We start from the raw sequence: 20,276 nt of genomic DNA on the forward strand, positions 1-20,276 counted from the left end.
TTATTATGTTTGCCCTTTTCGTTTTTTTTTCCCACTTCATTTTAAGATGAAAATCTGCTGTAATTTGGCACAAAGACGAACTGACAAAAATGATTTAAAAAAACAAAATGAATAAACATTTAAAAAATAAAAACCATGCAGCCTTTCAATGAACGAGCATATCTGCAATCATTTATTCATTTCTCAAGCGAGTATGAAATATCATATTAAACATGAATAATGATCAAATTAGGGATATATTTGTTATTTCAAGATCATTTTCACCTGAGTTCTCCAAGGTCTCGCCGGATGAACAATGTCAAGATTAAAGCAAACGCAGAACCAATTTTGAAATATGCTATTCTAAACAGTTTTGCTGCAATACGAAACCGACTCAAATATTTCTCATTGCGTGTTTAGAAATAGTAGACGCATGAAGGGAAACAATGGCACTTCATTTAGACGCAGAACTGAAAAATTGTAAATAAATACACACTGCGATATTCTGAAACAAAAGACATTTTTCATTCACATAATAAATACATTTTGCAACTTTTGCATCATTTTATTTGGTGTGGGTGAGGGGGAGGGGCGGTGGTGTATTTTGAGTATGTACATCATAAATATTTTTTTTTTTTTCAGAGTTTCTTTCACTCAGAGAAAAACAGCTTTCCAAACAGAGCCAGTTTCTTATAAATACATGAAGATAAGAGTGAGGTACGGGGTAGAGTCTGTCAGAAAATTCCCCTTTTAGCGTCCGTATCAGACTTTGGACTCCTCCAGTGTGGAACCTCAAAACACCAAACAGCAGCTCGACTCGAAGCCTTCGAGCACCGCAGCAGTCAATCACTCATCCGGCCAAAAAAACATTTCCAGACCTTCTAATCAAACCAGCGCAAGAGTCGCCGTTTAGTCCATTTCTATCATTCCGTTCGTTTGAATAAAATCAGGTGTGTTTCATAATTGCATAATCTCGGTTTTCACTTTTAAAGGCTGACACGTTAGAGGCTTGCGGAGGGACTCAACTCCGTTTTCTTCTTTTAAAAAAATAAGTCTCGAATTGAATCTTCAAGCCTTTGACTGAATCGGGTCCAAACACAGATGGACGGCATATGCAACTGCAAAAAGTATCCCAGTACACAAATGAGCTAAAATTCAATCCTACAATAACCTTAAACAATTATAAATTAAAGCTGCGTTTTGGATTAGACGTAGTTGTTCATCTCTGGTACATCAGCATGCTACTCAACGTTTCTTTTAATATTAAGATGTATTTTCCCCAGTGCCGCAGATGGACTGGTTAAAAACAGGCTGTGTCTCATGTACACAGGGCAAGTGACTAAAACCTGGATGGAATATGAGGTCATGGATATAGAAAAACAAGAAAAAAAAAACATCCCACGTATTTAATTTACATGTAAGTTAACCACAAAGTATTGTGACCCAAATCCAAATGTGAACTACAGAAAATAAAATTATTTAAATACATTTACGGTGTAGATTGTTGAACCATCGTGTCAATGTGCTGTCACGAGATCACGGTTCTCATGAAATCTCTTATTTTGAGAAATTCGAACAATTCCAATTTATTCAAGCAGCTTATAATAGTGGTTAAAAAAAGTAGCATCCGGGTATAGAAAGTATTTGACAAACAAACTCTCACATGGAATCCCTTCTCTGTGAACAGATGAACAAATGTCCCTCTCATAGACATCAACTCACATCCCTTAACACACTGCAAAAGTGTAATTAATTAGTATTTTCATCTTGTTTTCCAGTAAAAATATCTAAACATCCTTAAAATTAGATCAATTCACTTATACACAATTGCATAATATAAGATTTATTTAATTTCGTTTAGCTTTTTTTCTGCTTAAGCATAAACCTTTAAAAAAAAAAGCTTTAAGGACGTTTACTTTTTTTTTTTTACTAGAAAACAATTCAGAATTAAAAAGTGTTTGCAGAATTCGTAGGAACGAAAAAATTCTAATCAGAAATCCTAGGCTAGCTGGAGTGAGAGGGTGAAGCACTGAGTGTCGGTTCGTGATTTGATAAGCATCAGCTGCCGTTGGTGATAATGACGGAGGTGCCTTTATGGCCCGGTGCTTGTTCAGCCTGCATGCGTAGATGAGTGGCCATGTCGTAATGGGAGGAACCCGAGCAACCCAGGGAGTATCCTCTAAAGCTGTCTGCCTCGTACAGATGTTCTAGTGCGTAGCTGGTGAGTGAGTAGGCTGTGTGTTTTTCCAGGTATTGGCGGGGGTGTGAGGGGTATAGCGCTGGAGTCGGAGAGACAGCACATGTGCCCGTCAGGGGCAGCGGCTGCTGGTGCTGCTGAGAAGAGGAGAGCTCGCTTTGCAGGAAGTCTTTACTTTTACCCAGTCTGTCAGGGATGGGGCTGCTGAGACGGGAGAGAGGAACAGGGCTAGGGGCGGGGCTTATAACCTGAGCCGGCCCCCTACACACCACGCTCTGCAATGCTGGCTGAGGAAAGTCGGTACTGTGAAACGACGAGCCGTGGCTCTTGGCCAGACCATTTGTAGACTCCAAAGGTATTTCTGTCGGAGCCTTTCTCAACTGCAGACGACTTTCCTCCTCTTTGATCATCTGTTGTGTGGCTCGAATCAACGTCTCAATCTTGCTGGGTTCTTGAGGACTTGCGCGGCATTGGTCGCCACGGTATCGGTCACCTGAATCACTCGTGTCAGGTGAGCTGACCATGCTGTCCTCATCCCAGTGACCCCTTGCTGCAAAATGAAAAAAATAGTGTTACCGTAAGGAAACAAACACAGTTCAAGGAACAGGAATTAACAATGTTTTTCAAAGGTCTAAATATACCAGGGGTGTCCGAACTTGGTCCTGGAGGGCTGGTGACCTGTGGAGTTTAGCTTCATCTCCTATTAAACACCCCTGAACCAGCTAATCAACTAGTCCTACCAGGCATAATAGACGCTTCCAGACAGGTGTGTTGAAGCAAGTTGGAGCTAAACTCTACAGGACAGGAGTTTGGACACCCTTGCAGAAGACCAAATTTGTAAACTACTGTCAGGCAGGCAGGTGTGTTAAAACCTGATTGGAACTGAAGCCTGCAGGAAAGCAATTCTCCATGATCAGGACAAGACACCCCTCTTATGCTCTTATTTATTACCAAAGGAGGAATTTCGTTATATTCTTTATTGTTTTAGCATGTTCTTTACAGAATCTTTCTGACTATACTTTTCTCTAACACTGTTTCATTGAGAAAAAAAGTGGGTGGAAGGCCAAAACCATTTAGTTTTTAACCGTAGATCCAGTGAAACAAACACACCTTGCAGGCTATGGATGGAGGTGATGTGGGGCATTACACTTTCAAAACTGTCTCCATTCTCGGAAGAGGACTTGGGTAGCGGAAGGACAGAGCGGGCTGCACCCCACCACGCCTCTCGCCCGGGCTGAGGGGTGCCCAGGAAGTATCGGCCAGCCTTACAGCGACCTCTCTCGCAGGACTCGGTGTGAGTGTGGCCGTAGAGGTCGCTGGAGGTATGGTGATCATCTGTCAGCTGTAGGCCATAGCAGAGCGGCCGTGGTTCCGAGAACTGCCGGTACACGCATGAGGACTCTATGCCTTCACACTGCTCCAGAAGCTGAGGAGACGCAGAGTCAGTCAGTGGGCTCCCTCCCCATGGGCTATCCTGATCCGACTCTGAGCGATCCGTAGGAAAACCCGGGTACTGCGCAAAACAATGAATATGCATTAATACAGTGTTTCTTTACCCTGTTCCTGGAGGCATGCCAGCAGTACACACATTGGATGTCTCTCTGATCTGATCCACCCATTTCATGTCTTGGAGTTTCTACTAATGTGCTGACTCCGGTGCATTTGATTAGGGCGAGTCTGAATATGTGTGGTGTTGGGCTGCCTCTAGTAACATGACTGTCCAACGGGATTGTCAAACTTATAACTTTATCACTGAGGGTGAAGCTGTGATTTACACACATACAACGTGACGCTGGATCATCACCCAACATTCCTATCATCCAATCCGAGTCCTACACATATTCTCAACCTTACCTCAAACCTTCCCTTAAAATTATAGTGCAATGATTGCTTGTTGTTCCAGACCCTAACCTTATCCCTAACTCAACACCTAAAATTAGAAGGCAATGATTGGTTTATGGAAATGTTACTTATGGAATGAGGAACTAGGCATGTCCTAGTTGTGTAAATCACATTTGAAGTCTTCCCAGCAACAGAAGACCATACTAGCGCTCCTAATATACCATGACCAGCAAAATGGAAGGTATTACTGTGATACTGACCTGTGAATAGGGAGATAGTCTTGTTTTGGTCTTGGTACGGGTGACTCTGCTTTTGCCAACTCTTCTGTTCTCGTTGATGGGGTTAGAAGGGCTGTTGTAGGTGAACGAGGGCTTAGTGGACGTCACTTGATCTAGGGACAACTGTAGTCCTTTGTATTCCGTGTCCCTGTTGGAGAATGACAGCAACACTGAGCCTCGAACCCAACACTGCTTATATCGGTATTACTGTTTATTGATGAATTTTTCCCTTTCATGTTAACCAATGTATGGTCAGGCCTTTTCTTTAGATGCTTTAGGCTCCATGCTCATTTGTGAAGCAGTGTGTGAGGAAGACTCAAGGACATAAAATGAATTGCATTGTTTCTCCTGCAGGATTGGAACAAGGCTCCTACAAACATACGACAGAGGGCTGGAGGCTCTGTTCAAATACACAGTGAGATTAAGAGCTATGTCTGGCTAAATCAAACCCACACAGGGATCACCACATAAGGCATAACTAGGAAATGGGAATTGATTTCTCAGTAAAGTGCTGTATGGATTTCTGTTCCCAGTGATGTATAACTTTCAGAAAACGATGGCTAGAGCGTATGCTAGCCAGGCACCGACGCCAGCTTCCCTCCTGAGGCCTAGCAGCCTGGCTCAGACAGCACGCAGACAAATGGGATTGCACGCAGATGGCAACATCTTGGAAAAAGACATACACTTTCTCACATGCACCCGCACAAATGCACTCGCAGTTCTGCGGGAAGTTGATGGCTTCGTTGTACGCCCTATGTAAATTTTTTACAAGGTCAAGGCCTTTTCACAGAAGCCAAAAGAAGGTGATGCAACAGGTTAGCCGGTGTCAGTGGTTTAGAGCATACACACAATCTCATTCAGCTCAGCCGCCATTCTCTCTCCCTCACACGCACACACACAATCTCATTTCACACCTCACAGCCTGTGTGAGTAGACTCTGATAACACCAGGATAAGACGCTAGACATATCCACCTTGCTTCCTTTTCTTACTAAAGACTAGCTGTGCATTTCTGAATGAGAGCACATGTGGAGAGGTTAAACAGGAAACATATCTTGCACTCGTGATGTCTACACTGCAACGCACGCTTCTAAGGAAATCATTCTTCCCAAGGAAACCAAATTATGGATGATGGCAGGAAATATCACAAAAAAAAAAAAAAAAAAAAAAAACTCCATTCATGGACACTCTTAGAAAGCTGTGAGCTATAAACACTCATCATATTTACAGCCTATTAATTAAACCTCATAAACACTTTTCCTTTATAGCTGTGGCTGAAGTGCTATCTGACACTCGCGGGGTATTGGCAGACTGGCATATTAAAACCAATCCACTTTGTTTTAATGAAGGTTTTTTTATAGCACGCAATTCATTTACATCTGTAACAGATAGATAGCAAAGGAGGCAGAACGAGTGGGGCTAAGGGTGGGGGGGGTCGATGCTCCAGATGCTGGCATCACTTCTAATGGGCTCTCTGGAAGTGTGCACACAAATGCCGCTCTTTACTCTTCCATACGTCCTTCGCTCAAAACCGTAGTGTGAGCGATGGCTCCATTGCTCAATCCCACCTCATTCTTTCCAGAGAGTTCCAGTGGAAAAGTTCATTGTGGTAATGCACAGAGTTTGTCAGTATGAATGCATGACAAATAAATCACCCACGACCCCTGGCTCCCATGCAGTTCCTGTACATGCAGCTGGCATATTATATAAAGCAAGAACAGGAATGACACCCCGAACTGACTGATGAGCATCAGGGCAGCTTTAACTCGCTCCGTCACTGTCACAGCTGGACGTGCAAACACCATAAATTTGAACCTTAATGATATTGTCCTGAACCTATTGCTAGTTGTAAGTCACTGAAAGAGGCCTTTTAGCTGCGTAATAGTGGAATAATGTGGACAATTCAACACAACTGTAGACAGAAGCTTTAAGAAATGATATGGGATACTACACTTTTGCCTAATACACTGCATGCATGTTAGTCATGTACAACTGGATATGTGAAAGGAATTTCATTATTGAACAATTTGATACTACAGCCAATTCTAACTATTAACTAGTTGCTTATTAGCATTCATATTACTTGCATATTATTAGCAGATATAGAGCACATATTAATGCATGACCTGCACCATACCTAAGCTTGCCTATCAATAAGCAGCAATTGTTTTTATTATTTATTGTCCCATGTTATGACATATTAATTAATTAGAATAAATGATTTTATTTAAATATTCACTACTGTTTAAATTTGGGAGTCAGAAATTGATATTTTTATTCAGAAAGGATGTGTTAAATTAATCAAGAGTGACATTAAAGACCCGCATAATTAAAGATTTCCATTTCATTTTTGTATTCATCAAAGCTTTGTTGCAAAAAAACATTTTCAACATCGATAATAATAAGCAATGTTTCTCAAACAACAAATTGTCATATTGGAATGGGTTTCTAGCACGCTTAAGACTTCAGCAATGGCTGCTGATAAATTCACCTTTTAGGAGAATAAATTAGCTTTCAAAATATATTAAACAGAAAGCAGTTCTTGTAAATTGCAATTACAAATACCTACTGCACATCTGTTTCTTTTTTCACATAGGCTATTAATAATGGAAACAGTGAAACACCAAAAATGCTAATAAATACATGAATTTATAGCCTCGCATGGCTGCATGTACTCACGTGAGGACGTAGTTGACGCTGACGATGCAGTGCGGTCTAGATGATCTGCTGTTGTGTACGATAGTAGCATAACTCTGTACCCAGACCCATCCACCCTGCTTAGCCAGGAATCGGTAGTATTTGGTGGTGACTTGTCCTTTTACCAGCACTGCAGAGAGAAAAACACACGCAGTCAATTAGAGAACATGTCTGACACGTTCACTTCACATACGCGTCTTCTGAAAAACAAAATGGAAAAAAAAGAAAAAAAGAGATTAATTAATTTGTTATTTATTTTCATCAGCGACATTGGGATTTTTTTTGTTTTTGGCCTTTCATTTAATCTTTCTTATTCGGGAAAGCTAATTACTGCTTTCATTTGCATGTTTAAACCATAAACTGACATTTCTCTCTCAGCCTAATAACTATTTATAGCAAATAATATCAAATATTGTGTCTCTTAATAAGCTGTGTTGTGCTGCAATCAGGGACGTAATAGATAAAACAACGGATAATAGAAAATTGTGTTTTTAAGGACTAAATGTGTAGAGAGCAAAAAAACCCCAAAAACATTTTCAATCCGGTTCACTAATTTAGTCACTAATAGATTGCATGTTTAATCTAAGCTCGTGCTCATATCAGAATGTTGAGATCATATTCATCTCCTATAACGTGGTATTATCAATTACCGCACTCAGCTGTACCCTGAAGATGCCGATGACGGTGAGCGATGCCAGTCATCACTAAAGCTGCTGTTATTATTAGCTGCTGTAAAGGGGACGTGACCAGAGGAATGAGGAAAAACAAACCTAACTCACACAAGTGGTGCGCGCAGCGGAGATGGAAAGTGTCACAGCTGTGGACGTGATGATAAAGTGTCTTCTCTATTAAGTCTTGCGGCTCGTAGCCAGTGAGCTCCGCAACCCTGACAAACACAAGAACACAGAACGGAATAACAATGGTGTTGGCGTGAGCACAAACACCTGTCCACACACTGGCACGTGCAGGAACGGGACAAATTCGGTTAAACGTAAGCCCGACGTGCAAACGAACGAGCGTGTGTGTGTCTCGCTAAACACAGCTGCATATGCACACAGAGACGGAATATTGATATATATATATATACAAAACTGCATTTATGAAATCATAGAGGCACACAGGCACAGACAAGAATTTGCTGATTAAAAAAATTATTTTGTAAATATATATATATATATATATATATATATATATATATATATTAGCTGTGTCCAAAGGTCTTCGATCACATTGAAAATATGTTCTTTTGTTTGTTTAAATAACGGTTACGTAATAGAAGCAAAAATAAGAAGTTTCTTTTCTTTTTTTTAATGTATTTATTCATTTACAAAAAAATTATGAAATAAAATTAAACATACATATTGAGGCTTCTGATATTGCGCCTTATTCTCTATTGGATAAATGAATAATACACTGAAGATACTTCTATCTTCTTTCTCTTTTTCGGTCATTGATCAAATGCAAGTAAATTGGCACCATCATGTACACTCTTTGTATAAAGATGATCTCTGTGCCTCGTGTTTTGAGTTTAATATTCAAATCGAACTTTGCATTTTCAAATGCCATTACTTTACTCAGACTGTTACGCTGAAAACATAACCTGTAAGTAAAAAAGCATTTTCGTTCATAGTCTCAGGCCCGCGCTCCTCGTTGCTTATATTATCGACACAGCGATATGTAGAAGCACATGGTACCTGGAGTCCAGGAAAATGAGTTTCATGTCCAGGCTGGCTCTGAACATGAACATATTGCTGTGGAGCTTGATCTCGGTCACTGCGCTGGGGGGGAGAGAGTGACCGACAGCCACCAGACCCACGTTCTGATAACAGCCGTCAAACGGAGACATGTCTAAGCTGTACTGACGGATCTTCAGATAGCCGCTGCAGTGAATTACCTGCCGGAGATCGTGGTCACACACACACACACACGCACACGCATCTCTATTATCCTTTGCCTGCTTGCACATTTATGAAAAGTCTGCATGGTTTAAAACACGATGCATACTGGTCACGCTGTCTTTAAAAATAGCTATAGATCTCTACGACACAAATACTGTATATAATGAATACATTTTAATGTGGTTTTATTGAACACCACTCATAAAAAAGGAATGAATCTATGCCGGCCTACCTTGTAACCGCCACACGTCAAGCCAGCGTTTCTTTTAGCAAGGACGCATTTCATTCTCAGGAAAAAAGATCTTTCCATTTCATATTCTAGAAAGAGAACGGGGAACGGAAGAGGGTTGAAGGAGCCGTTTTAGGACAGATGAAGTGGTCTGCGTGCGAAGGTGTTCAGTGGATGTCTCACCGTGGACGAAGTGTGAGTGATACGGCTGGTGGGCCGTCAGGACCGCGGTCATCTCGTCGTGGTCTGCGGGGTGGATGTATTCATAAATGCTGTTCCCCGTCAGCTCTACCTGTTAAAATGGACTTTTGTCATTGCAGTCAAAGCTGCCAGAAACACTGCGACGTGGGCCGAATGCAAAGAGGTTAGAAATAAAAGCAATCAGTAGCAAATGCAAAAAAACGTGCACTTTACCTGTGACAACCCTAAATGCACTGATGCCGTTTCAGAAATGTACATGATTTTTCCGTCAGGAGCTACCACAAAAATGAAGCCATCCAAAGTCTAAAAAAAAAGGGATTGCATGAATTACTTCATATGTTAGCATCATTAAAGCAAGATGTAGTTCGGATAGAGCAGTGGTCAAATTCAACATTCTGATACAATGAATAATATGATGTAGCGTAGCTTTTCATATTAGGTTATTGCAATAAGTAAAAATATAAAAAGACGCAGGGAGCACTTATAAAAATACAATGCAATAATTTAAGTGAATTATGAAATATCATACAAACAAATTGTTAACACTTGCAACGAATGACAAATACTGATATGCTTACTGTTACAAAAATCATTCTAAATACTTTTTAAAAATTAGAATAGTTTCACAATTCGTTTCCAGAATTATTAGAGCTAAGCAATGATAATACTAATTATCCGAGTGTGTACCTGAAGCAGATGTGATCCTAACTCTCGGCCCACATTATCCAGAGAACTCGCTCGACTCACGTGGCCCCAAGATTCCCCAAGACCTGCGGAACGCGTTCAAGAACACCTCAGCTTATTACAAATAAAAACAAGGCGAAAACTCCACGACAGTTAAACATACGACAGTCCATACGGGTACCGAAAGAGCTCACAAAATCTCCGCGCGATAATAAAATCTCTCTAATAGCTACGAAATTTCTTTTGACGGGGAGAAAAAAAATCTCAATCTGCAACACACGCACACAAAAAAGAAAAAATTACCACAACAAAAATAATAGTCCGCCGTCATCTGACGATCGGTTAGTCAATATTTTAACACTGAATTGACTATAAACACGCTGAATGTAAATGAGGAGTATTTATGACGGTCCCGTACAGGCGAAGAAACTCGATAAAGCAAACAGTCTGACACACACAATCCTTATTGAAATGCAAATCGCACGAAAACAAACATCAGATGAAAGCAAAAGCTCTGATTCCACTTTAATATTAAACAAACATGGACTCCGCGTTTATCCAGCAGAAACAATCACATTACTCCTCAAACAACCGCATTCTTCCGGAGCCAATAACCGCTCGGGAAAACGACTGATGGCGTTCTTATCAAAATAGCGCGCATATATATATATATATATATATATATATATATATATATATATATATATATATATATATATATATATATATATATATATATAATATTTTTTTCTCTTGCTGCTTTTAAAATGATCATCCGATCAAATGCTTTAGGATTAAGGTGAAATCCACAATTCGATCGGCCACTGCGACCGTGCTTTCTAATTACATCTTATTATAAAATATGCTGCTTTATTAAACAATAATAATAGTAATTTTTGAAACAGTAATAACTGCTCTCAATCGAAATAACAATCGTCTTTGGGCGTTAAGCGCGTCTGAAGATCCTAATGCTGTCTGAATCATGCCGATGGACCCGAAAAGATGAAGATGCGATATTTCGCAGGGGAATTGTTGGATCTGATTGGATGTGAATTTCCGCGGTGCTCGTCACATAATACACTTTACATAAGAAATAAGAGTAAAGCACTTCACAAAAAAATTAAAAAATAAATAATAATAATAATAATACTAATAACACCATCTCTCCAGCGGAGATGTTTCAATTGCTTGCAATACAAATAATAAATAGACAAATATATAAATAACTACATACATAAATAAATTACTTAAAATGAAGCTGAACTAAAAAAAAAATAAAATAAAAAATAATAGTTCTGTTTCTGCTGTGAAAGGTGTGAGCGCATTTTTTTTTCAGGCGCCGATAAGAACACTTTTTTTTTCCCCTCACTTCCCCAAAATTTAATTCTAGGACGTGATTTCTAATACGGTTTTTTTACAGCAACAAAAATCGCGTTAATCTCTAATGTAAACTATGGTTAGAATTATCGCTTCTGTCGTTTCTAATTTTCGAATAACCGCGAAGCAGATTTTCCGCCCAAGAGGAATCGCTAAATAATACGGCTAATAAAAAAAATACGAAAACCCCCAAAACGGACTTACTAAAATGAAATAAAATAAATAAAAAAAAAACTGACAATAACAGCTGAGTGATTAAACCGGTGGAATACCGGACAATTATTTGACAGCGGCGTCCGTCAGAGTTATTCTCTTCACAGCCGAGCAATAAATAACCGCCATAAAACCACCTTCACCTTCCTTCATTTTCTAATAAAACTTTACTGTCTCATTTCCTCAGGCACTATGTGAGCTGTCTGTACCGTGACCCCGCTGACCTTTAACCCGCGCGAGCCGTTTCATTCGCGTTATACGTTTAAAAACATTTATTTACAATCTAACGAGCAAAGCACATGCTGCTGTCCCGTGGATGGGAAAATGCTACACTTTAGTATCCATCCTGTGGCAGAGAATGCATTTTACCATATGCTCGTTTCATCTGCCTGGCACGTACCCATACAGCGATGTAACTCGCGCGATATAAATGTAACAGCGTCAGTAAACGTCGTGTTAATAAACCCGCGTTTCCCAGTCTCTCTCTCTATCCGTTACCAGAGACGGAGAAATTCGTTTTTCGGCTTTTAAACGCGTTAACCCGGCTCATTATATCAAAACACGTATATTATATAACACGCGGGCCTGGCCCACGTCACGCGCGTCTAACGGTCGTTCGGTTTAAAAGATGAAAACGTAAACATGAGTGAGATTAAACAAAACGCATTATAATACGATTTTAAATAATGACATACAAATAATCCCGCGTGCGCGGGTGAAAATGCAACTGAAATAAGGATTGAAATAAATTGTGTTTTCCCCTGTTATTATTCGTCACACAAACGATCGGTTTTAGCTTGTTTTTAAGCGTCACGTCGCTTTAAACCCGCGCGCTGCCTGATGGGATATATTTTAAAAAATTGCATTTGGCCTTTTTTTATTTTTACGATTTATTATTATTAATATTATTAGTGTTTTATTATAATTATATGCCTATTATTATTATTATTATTATTATTATTATTATTATTATTATTATTATTATTATGAATATCCTGCGTGCGCTGATGTCGTGTAGCTGTAGTCCAGGGTCCATCGGACGCTGATAATGAACGCTGTTCGTCTTCAGTCACGCGGAACAGAAGGTGGAAAATAATGCTAATAATCAGAATCATCATGATGTCTGAGTCTGCGTCCGACTGTCGGGAACCAGGCTACACTTACATTCAAATACAGTCAATCTTCTTGCTTTAAAAACAAAAAAAAAACAAAACGAAAGCTTTTTTTAAACGATACATTTACAAATTATATATATTTGTTGCTTTATTTTAAAAAAGAAGAGGCAACGGTGTAGTGTTTTTTTTTTGCTCCGTATTTGCATTTTTAAAAGCGAACAGGCCCATCGGTCGTCTTATTTATTAATAATGCGCTTTGGTAATATACAGCAGTATAGCGGATCATAAAAGTTCATTAAAGCACATTAAGATAAGGGCATTGCTTTGGTTTTAGGATATATCTAATGCGAGGTTTTGATCCACTTCAAACTGTATTTTAACACCAATAGTGGTGTTTGATAATGATTACGCTTTCTGTAAAAATAACGTGCATGAAATCCAACAGAAAAGTAGTTATTCTTTAGATCCTTTAGATGAAATATAGTTACGTCGAGATCGACATTTTTTTAAACGCATAACAGTTTTAATAAAATAATAAAGTGTTAATACGTTATTAACTGCAGCGGTGATAATTACAAATACAAACAGAAGCAGTAGTATTCGTATGTTATTATTAGAGTTAATAATGGTGTTCCTAAATGCACGAATTATCTACAGCTTCCCGTGTACTAATTATAAGCGTCCTACGTGTGAAAGATCTCCAGACACGCGGAAGATGTGCAGGTGAGCCACGCACCTTCCGGGAAGACTATCCTCATCTTCAGGTAGCTGGTGGTGAGCCTGATGATGGACGCTTTGTCCAGCTGCGAGGTGATGGCCGAGGGCAGAGGCAGCAGTTTGGCCAGCTCGTAGAACTCGCTGTTCTCCTTCTCCCTCCGCGTCCGCGCCGCGTTCTTCGACTTCTCCTTCATGCTCTTCCGTCACTGACAGGTGTCTCGGACCCTTCCGCCGTTCGCTTCAATCTCTCCACGACGCAAAAGTCAACCGCACGCGCGAGGTCTCCGGCAGTTTCACCAACATGGGAAGGTTTCAGAGACGTCCCGGGCGCGTTCCTGCCATCGCCTCTTCCCAGCAGTTCACGGGGGTGTCTTACGAGCGGACGCGAGACGAACAGAGCTTCATGATCACGATCAGTCTGGCTCATCCGCCGCGAGTCTTATCTTACGCACGTGAAATCCACTCGGGCCCAGAATCTCTTCCTGAGGTCCATCAGATGCGCGTAATATTCCTGGAAAACAGCAAACCGCACGTTCATTTCTCTCAACGCACGTGTTTTTTTAAGGAGAATGCGCTAACTTATAAAACATCACATCCATTTATCATTATTTAAATTGCATTCACTATAAGCCGAACTGCGCGTTTCCGTTCTGCGGGTGCACGCGCCACACGCGCCCCGCGTCTATTCGCGTTTCATCGCATTTATAATTCCCGTCTTTCGCTTTCAGCGCAACTTTTTTCGTTCGAGTGGGCTAAAACCCGCACGTCTCCTTACCTCGTATCGCGCGCCACGCCGCAGAGTCGCGTGATCTTCACAAGTTCATAACTCCACAACGACGGACGTCCAGAGCCGTCAGTTCACGCCGAATTCCGCAGCAGACGCGGGAAACATGGCATCTTTGTATCCAGAAGGATCTTGTTTGGAGGAGAGTTTGTTGAAGTCTCTTTCTGTCTGAGCGACGCACGGACCCTCCCCCTGAGCTCAGCTCATTGGACACCGAAGGACCAGACAGGATTTTCCCATTGGATCCCATTCACCAGCGGCCGCTCCATGTGAAATCACGATTTGTTAGAAATGCTGACCCCTGACCCGTAACGCACTATGAATAATATTTGCATTTAAAGTTCACTATCTATCTATCTATCTATCTATCTATCTATCTATCTATCTATCTATCTATCTATCTATCTATCTATCTATCTATCTATCTATCTATGCGCAAGAAAACATCTAAAAGCAATTTTTTTTTCATCAAAACAAGCATTAATCACCTACAATATCCAACAGTTCATATTTAAACATGCAAATACCTCCTCATAAATACAAATAACACACACGTGCTCGAAGGCATATTAAATAAAACGCCGTTTATAATTGAAGGCAGTCATTACGGTCCTAATTTCTTAGGGTTTCACCAAAAGGACAGTATTTAGAGGGACACAGAAATAAATAGTTACGGGAATAAATCCCATTGAATAAAAAGCAACGAGGCATTCTTATTTCATACAGATACCACCACTGTTTTAGCTTCACGTGATGAAAGATTCATCGCTAGCATGATAAGAAATGTATGCACGTTGTATAAATGATCATTCGAAGCGGGGGGGAAAACTATCGTTGATGCAAAAAAAAAAAAAAAAATGGAGAATGCCGAAAGCTCTTTTTTGTGTGCGTGCATCTCAGGAGGGCAGCAGTCTGTGTCTGTAATAGGAAATCACCTGCAGCAGGAGAAAATCAGAGAGGATGCGCCCCGCACACGAAACGCTTGATGCTGCTTTAACCTTTTCCTAAAGCCTAAATTTGCTGCTGATTAAACGGCGTCGGTGGAAAAGAGAACAATCGAAAATACTTTACAATATATGAAGTCCTCGGTAGGGACTCAAAAAGCACCGGCATTAAAACCACTGCCAATAAACGATAGGCTTTAAAACAATTAAACAATTAGGGTCCGTAATTGCAGCGTTACAAACGGCTAAATAATTTTTTTTTTGTGGAGATGCCGCTCTTTACTTCCAGGACGTCACCGGTGCTTTTGCAAACGATCGTTTGCTTCAGTCATACCTCAGCTAATACTAACGGAACGAAATGCATTAAATGCACGTATTACTGAACATGTTTCTGATCGCAGCAGAAATGCTCACAGCAACAGACAATAGTGGTTTTTTACCCGGATGGGTGACTTTAAAGGTAAATAACACCAAGCATGCGCCGACAGTTTGACCTCTGTGACCAATCACAAAACACATGAGCTCAGCAAACGCCTCTGCTGTGTAAAGGCGGACACTTAGGAAAGAATGGAAATAACCGAGCTGCAAGCCTTCTTTATTTTACACGATCAACAAAATAGATTTTTCACACGGGAGCAAAAGCAAAAACGATCCTTTCGACAAATTTAACACTTGGCCTAAAAGGCGATGCTGAATGTTTCAGGTGAATTAAAAAAAAAAAAACGAATAAGTATAAAAAGATTAATAAGGCAGACTCTTGAATCAATTACAATCATCTGACCTTTCGTTTGTTAGACGTGAAATTTGTGGGTAAATAGATTGTTTGGCCCGGATCTTCTAATCATGTTTAGCTGAACCCGAAAAAGAAAGAAAGGGAGAAAAAAATGGCACTCATTCTGTGTAGTTTTTCCGAGAACTCAAAAGAATAATTAAAGGATTGTCCATCAAATTAACATCCAAAGCCAAGTGGGAAACTTTGATTTAGTTTGAACTCATGTTTCCAAACCGTTAACCGTGCTTAATCGCATTCAAAATAAAAGTTTTTGTTTACTTAATATATGTGTGTATATATAAATACAAAAACATGCATGTATATTTAAGAAAAAAAAAAAAAAAAAAAAAAAAAAAAAAAAATATATATATATATATATATATATATATATATATATATATAACAAATATAGAAATGTATATATTTAAATATTTTCAAAATATATACTGTGTGTATATTTATGTATATATAATACAAAAACATGTATATATATTTACAAAAAAAATTATATATATATATATATATATAAAAATATATATATATATATATATATATATATATAACAAAATATAGAAATGTATATATTTTCAAAATATATACTATGTGTGTGTTTATTTATATATACATAACGCATATACACAGTACGTACGCATATATTATCTAAACAAAAACTTTTATTTGGAGGCGAGCGATCGTTGGACAGCAGTAGTTTGGACTAAGCGCGAGGTCACTTCAGTGGCATCTTGCCAACGCTGTCCGATATCTCGCTGTTGACCTGCGCAGCGACGCTGGCCGAGACGACGTTCAGGTGGATGTCGTACTGCTGATCCAGACCGAGGTAGCTGTCGCTCATCAGGTACAGCGTGTAGATGCACCTGCAGGAAGAGTCGCGCGTTAAAACCGCAGATACGACACTAAACATGGCGTCGGAGAAGCGACGGGCCCTTACTTTCCCGTCCTCTCGGGCGTGTAGAAGGCCACGGACGCGCTGCTGCGGTTGCGTACGAACCCCACGCGTTTGACGGCCAGCAGTTCTTTCTTCTCCACCTCGCCGAGAACGAGAAACCAGCCTTCGTCTTTGGGTTTGGGGAAGCGCGGGGCCTGCGCCTTGCTGTCCTGCTTCCTCTGAAACGGACGGAATGGCTATCGGTCAAACGGCTGGACGGGGAAAAAGTAAACGTAAGCGAATGGAGAGCGAGCTCACTCTGTGCTGGCCGGCGTTGAGGCGGCGCAGGGACACCTGGAGGACGTACTCCTGGTCGGCGTGCAGCGGCAGCCAGCTGGACTCGTCTCTGATGTCGCCGACGCCGGCTGGGAGCGAGCGCTCGGTTTGCTCCTCGCGGCCCTCCCACCAGCCCTTCACGCTCATCTTCAGCTCCACCACGGGAAGGTGACTCAGAAAAGCCCACGCCTGCCAAAAAGAAGCCATTTAGCACAAGGAAGGTTTCGTGTGCCCTCTACGAATTTGATCGACATTAGGCTAATTTAGCAATACTGCTGCTGTAAGTTACGCTCGCCAAAATACGGTAACAAAAGTAATACTGTGAAATATTATCATTTCAAATATTTTAAAATGTCGGTATTTCTGTGACGCTACAGCATCACTGCCGCAGTCTTCAGTATCACATAATCCTTCAGGAATCATTATAATACGTTGCAGAAATATATGGACCAGTCATAAGCAGCATGGGTATATTTGTAGCAATAGCAAACCGATATTGGTCGCAATTTGAAAGAGATGGATTTTTCCTTTTATTCCAACTATCATTAGGATAAATTTAAAGATCATGTTCCATGAAGATGTTCCCGTAAACGCATAAAAACCTAATTTTTGATTAGCAATATGCACCTTTCTCAATATTTCCATTTTTTGCATCCTTAGACATGTGATTTTCAAATAGTTGTATCTCAGACAAATATTTAGCTATATTAACAAACCATGCGCCGACAGAAAGCTTATATATTAATTACATCTTAATTACGACTGATATATCTTAAATACGACGTTTCCTATTATTATCAATATCGAAAACGGTTGATTAATTATTATTATAATTGTTTTTGATGCTGCAAAGCGTTGGGGTAAGTAATGAAAAATGGTGAATTAATACCATTTATAGATTTCTATTTTTAAAAATGCTGTGTTTTTCAGCCTTCCATTCAAGATGGAATCCTGAATTATGTTGTAATATAATAATTACATAAACGATGTAACAGCTCCACTGATAATATTAAGAACCAATATTAATAAACAGCATTAATAACGACAAATAAAAACGAGCGCCCAATCGGCGTATTGTTATGACCCCGAAAACTGTAGTAATGCAGTAATGTATATAAGCTTAGATAATAAATAACACGTATCCAAATAGAAAACATGTAGCAGTTGACAACATTACAGTTTTTACTGTATTTTTGAATGCATCGTAATTACGACAGTGTGTATGCAGTCTATATAATAAGCCATAAACACTTTAGCCCGTCGTTTAAAAACCGTACTAGAACACGACACGAAGAACACGACAAAACGTCGAGAATAAATAAGAGGCGTTTTCGCTTGCTGTGGTTCTGTTAGCGTTAGAGAGATGGGAGACGCAGATCACCCCGCCACAGCTATTTATGCAAGGATTACGCTTCCTTAGTGAACGAGACGAGGACGCGGCGGCGCATGTGCTTATTTAATTAGCAGGGCCGAGAGGAAGGGGGGTCGCCGGAATACTGATGGGGAACGGGCGCTGGGCTCGGCGCTGGGCTCGGACGCTCGCATTACCGCTGCAATTAGCACTTAGATTGGAGCTCTAAACCCTCTCATTTGGGAGGTAATTGGAGATCCTGGTGCTACCTGAGACCACCGTGACCGTCTGCCGCTTTCGGCAAATCACGCGCGTCGTGCCCGCTGCCTAACGCGTGGAGAATCGGAATTTATTCGAATGTTTATGTTGTTAAGAGGTCATTCGTCCGGCGGCTGCGATCTCCCAAAAAAAAAGTCGATTTCTTGGGACGGTGTGTCGAGAAAATGCGTCTTGGGTACGCACCTGAGAGATCTGACTGGGCTGCAGCGCCTCCTTCGCCATCGACGTGAAGTCGGTCTCTTTCCCGTCGCAGGCGGCCATTAGCTCGAGAAGCCCCTCGATTGGGCCTCGATGGCCACCTCCGCCCCTCGCACCTTTAGCGCTCCACCTCCTGTCAAGGAAAAAGAGACGGTCACGTGACGAGGGGCTGGCTGAGCTCCGAGCCGTTTCCTGCTGTCACAGCGTGATGGATCCCGCCCGGCCTGATCCCTCTCTTACCATTTTTATTGTGTTTCCACCAAATTACACTCGCCGCGGGACACGGGGCGCGGCGAAATGTGTTACGGGCGAGAGAAAATCCGACGGCAATGATGTTAGCGCGTGCATGTGTGAGGAGCGGTTTGGAGCGGGGTGGGGGAGGCGTCCCCGCTGATAAGTGATGCTGATGGTGTTTGCGGAGTTAGATAAGAGATGGCGGCGGGATTAGCCGCTAAGCCACGTTACACCGTCATAATCAGCCAGCCACAGGTGAGGAGCTCTGCGCCCCCTTTAACACCGCCGACAGGAAGTGAACACTCGCCTCTCTCTGTGACGACGGGTTGGGAGGCGCTCAGGCTCGGGCGAGCGGAAAACACACGGGTGGAGGAGAAGAGAAAGCAAAGGATGTTCTAAAACAGTCAATGTACGAAATAAGGAAAAACATACTCCGGTATTTTATTATAGAGCGTGACTGAGACCGGTGAAACGATTGGAGCTTAGTTTAAAATGTTGCTGTGGAATGGCGCTATAACTTATCAAGCGTTCTGGCATTTTATATATATTATAATATTATTCACAATCTTATATATATATATATATATATATATATATATATATATATATATATATATATATATACATATATATCACATGCAAAATTCTTATATTTTTGCAATACATTTTTTACATTCTGGTAGGTCCATTTGTGTATATGTAAATTATGAGCTATGTGAAAGAAACTGAAAAGCCCCAATCATTCTGCTGCATCCAGTAGGGTTTTTAGGTTACACATACAGCAGGTATCTCCATTTGATGTTGAATGGATGAGATTGAGCAGATTGAATATTAAATCTGAGAGGCAAAGCTGCTAAGAGCAGAACAATGGAAGGCCACACAGATGCTGTGGTCACAGCTGTCCTCAGGAGCGTGCAGGTGATCAGCACCTGGAGACCTGACCCTGAAGCATCCCACACTACAAAACTGAAAGTTCACGTATGTGGCTTAATTGGGACCAGACGTTAGCAAAATGACCCGAGCTACAGTATCATAATTACTCCGTTCCATAAAATACACGAACTCT

General features: G+C 40.7%; 2 protein-coding genes across 4 annotated transcripts in view; both read right to left on the reverse strand.

Moving 5' to 3' along the window:
- Nucleotides 1-149: 149 nt before the first annotated feature.
- sim1a (SIM bHLH transcription factor 1a) lies at nt 150-16,268 on the reverse strand. Of its 3 annotated transcripts, none has more exons than XM_043260895.1 (12): nt 14,202-16,268; nt 13,446-13,937; nt 10,008-10,090; nt 9,534-9,623; nt 9,303-9,411; nt 9,123-9,208; nt 8,687-8,886; nt 7,772-7,878; nt 6,975-7,122; nt 4,279-4,444; nt 3,287-3,689; nt 150-2,726 (listed from the first exon to the last, which is right to left on the reverse strand). In XM_043260895.1, the coding sequence occupies exons 2-12, from the start codon at nt 13,618-13,620 to the stop codon at nt 2,038-2,040; spliced, it is 2,256 nt and encodes a 751-aa protein (XP_043116830.1). In that variant the 5' UTR covers nt 13,621-13,937; nt 14,202-16,268; the 3' UTR covers nt 150-2,037. The 3 variants fall into 3 exon arrangements, with proteins under 3 accessions (XP_043116830.1, XP_043116829.1, XP_043116831.1); XM_043260894.1 differs by having other exon boundaries at nt 7,763-7,878; XM_043260896.1 differs by lacking the exons at nt 10,008-10,090; nt 13,446-13,937; nt 14,202-16,268 and having other exon boundaries at nt 7,763-7,878; nt 9,303-9,407; nt 9,534-9,614.
- A 223-nt stretch (nt 16,269-16,491) lies between these two features.
- ascc3 (activating signal cointegrator 1 complex subunit 3) overlaps nt 16,492-20,276 on the reverse strand; it is a 148,924-nt gene continuing 145,139 nt past the window's right edge. The window contains exons 39-42 of the mRNA XM_043260891.1: nt 18,962-19,109; nt 17,131-17,337; nt 16,876-17,051; nt 16,492-16,801 (exon numbers count right to left, since the gene is read on the reverse strand). Of these exons, the coding sequence (XP_043116826.1) occupies nt 16,654-16,801; nt 16,876-17,051; nt 17,131-17,337; nt 18,962-19,109 (679 nt within the window). The 3' untranslated portion in view covers nt 16,492-16,653. The remainder of the gene's footprint in view (nt 16,802-16,875; nt 17,052-17,130; nt 17,338-18,961; nt 19,110-20,276) is intronic.

This window comes from Puntigrus tetrazona, chromosome 16 (assembly GCF_018831695.1).
Source record: "Puntigrus tetrazona isolate hp1 chromosome 16, ASM1883169v1, whole genome shotgun sequence".
Lineage (NCBI taxonomy): Eukaryota > Metazoa > Chordata > Actinopteri > Cypriniformes > Cyprinidae > Puntigrus > Puntigrus tetrazona.

Excerpts from the sequence above, each read along its gene's own strand:
- sim1a (XM_043260894.1), bottom strand. The coding sequence starts at position 13,620 with ATGAAGGAGAAGTCGAAGAACGCGGCGCGGACGCGGAGGGAGAAGGAG. Across the intron at positions 4,445-6,974 it reads AGCGTCAACTACGTCCTCAC|GGACACGGAATACAAAGGAC; the intron begins GTGAGTACATGC and ends ATTCTCCAACAG. Across the intron at positions 3,690-4,278 it reads GACTATCTCCCTATTCACAG|TACCCGGGTTTTCCTACGGA; the intron begins GTCAGTATCACA and ends TGTTTTGCGCAG.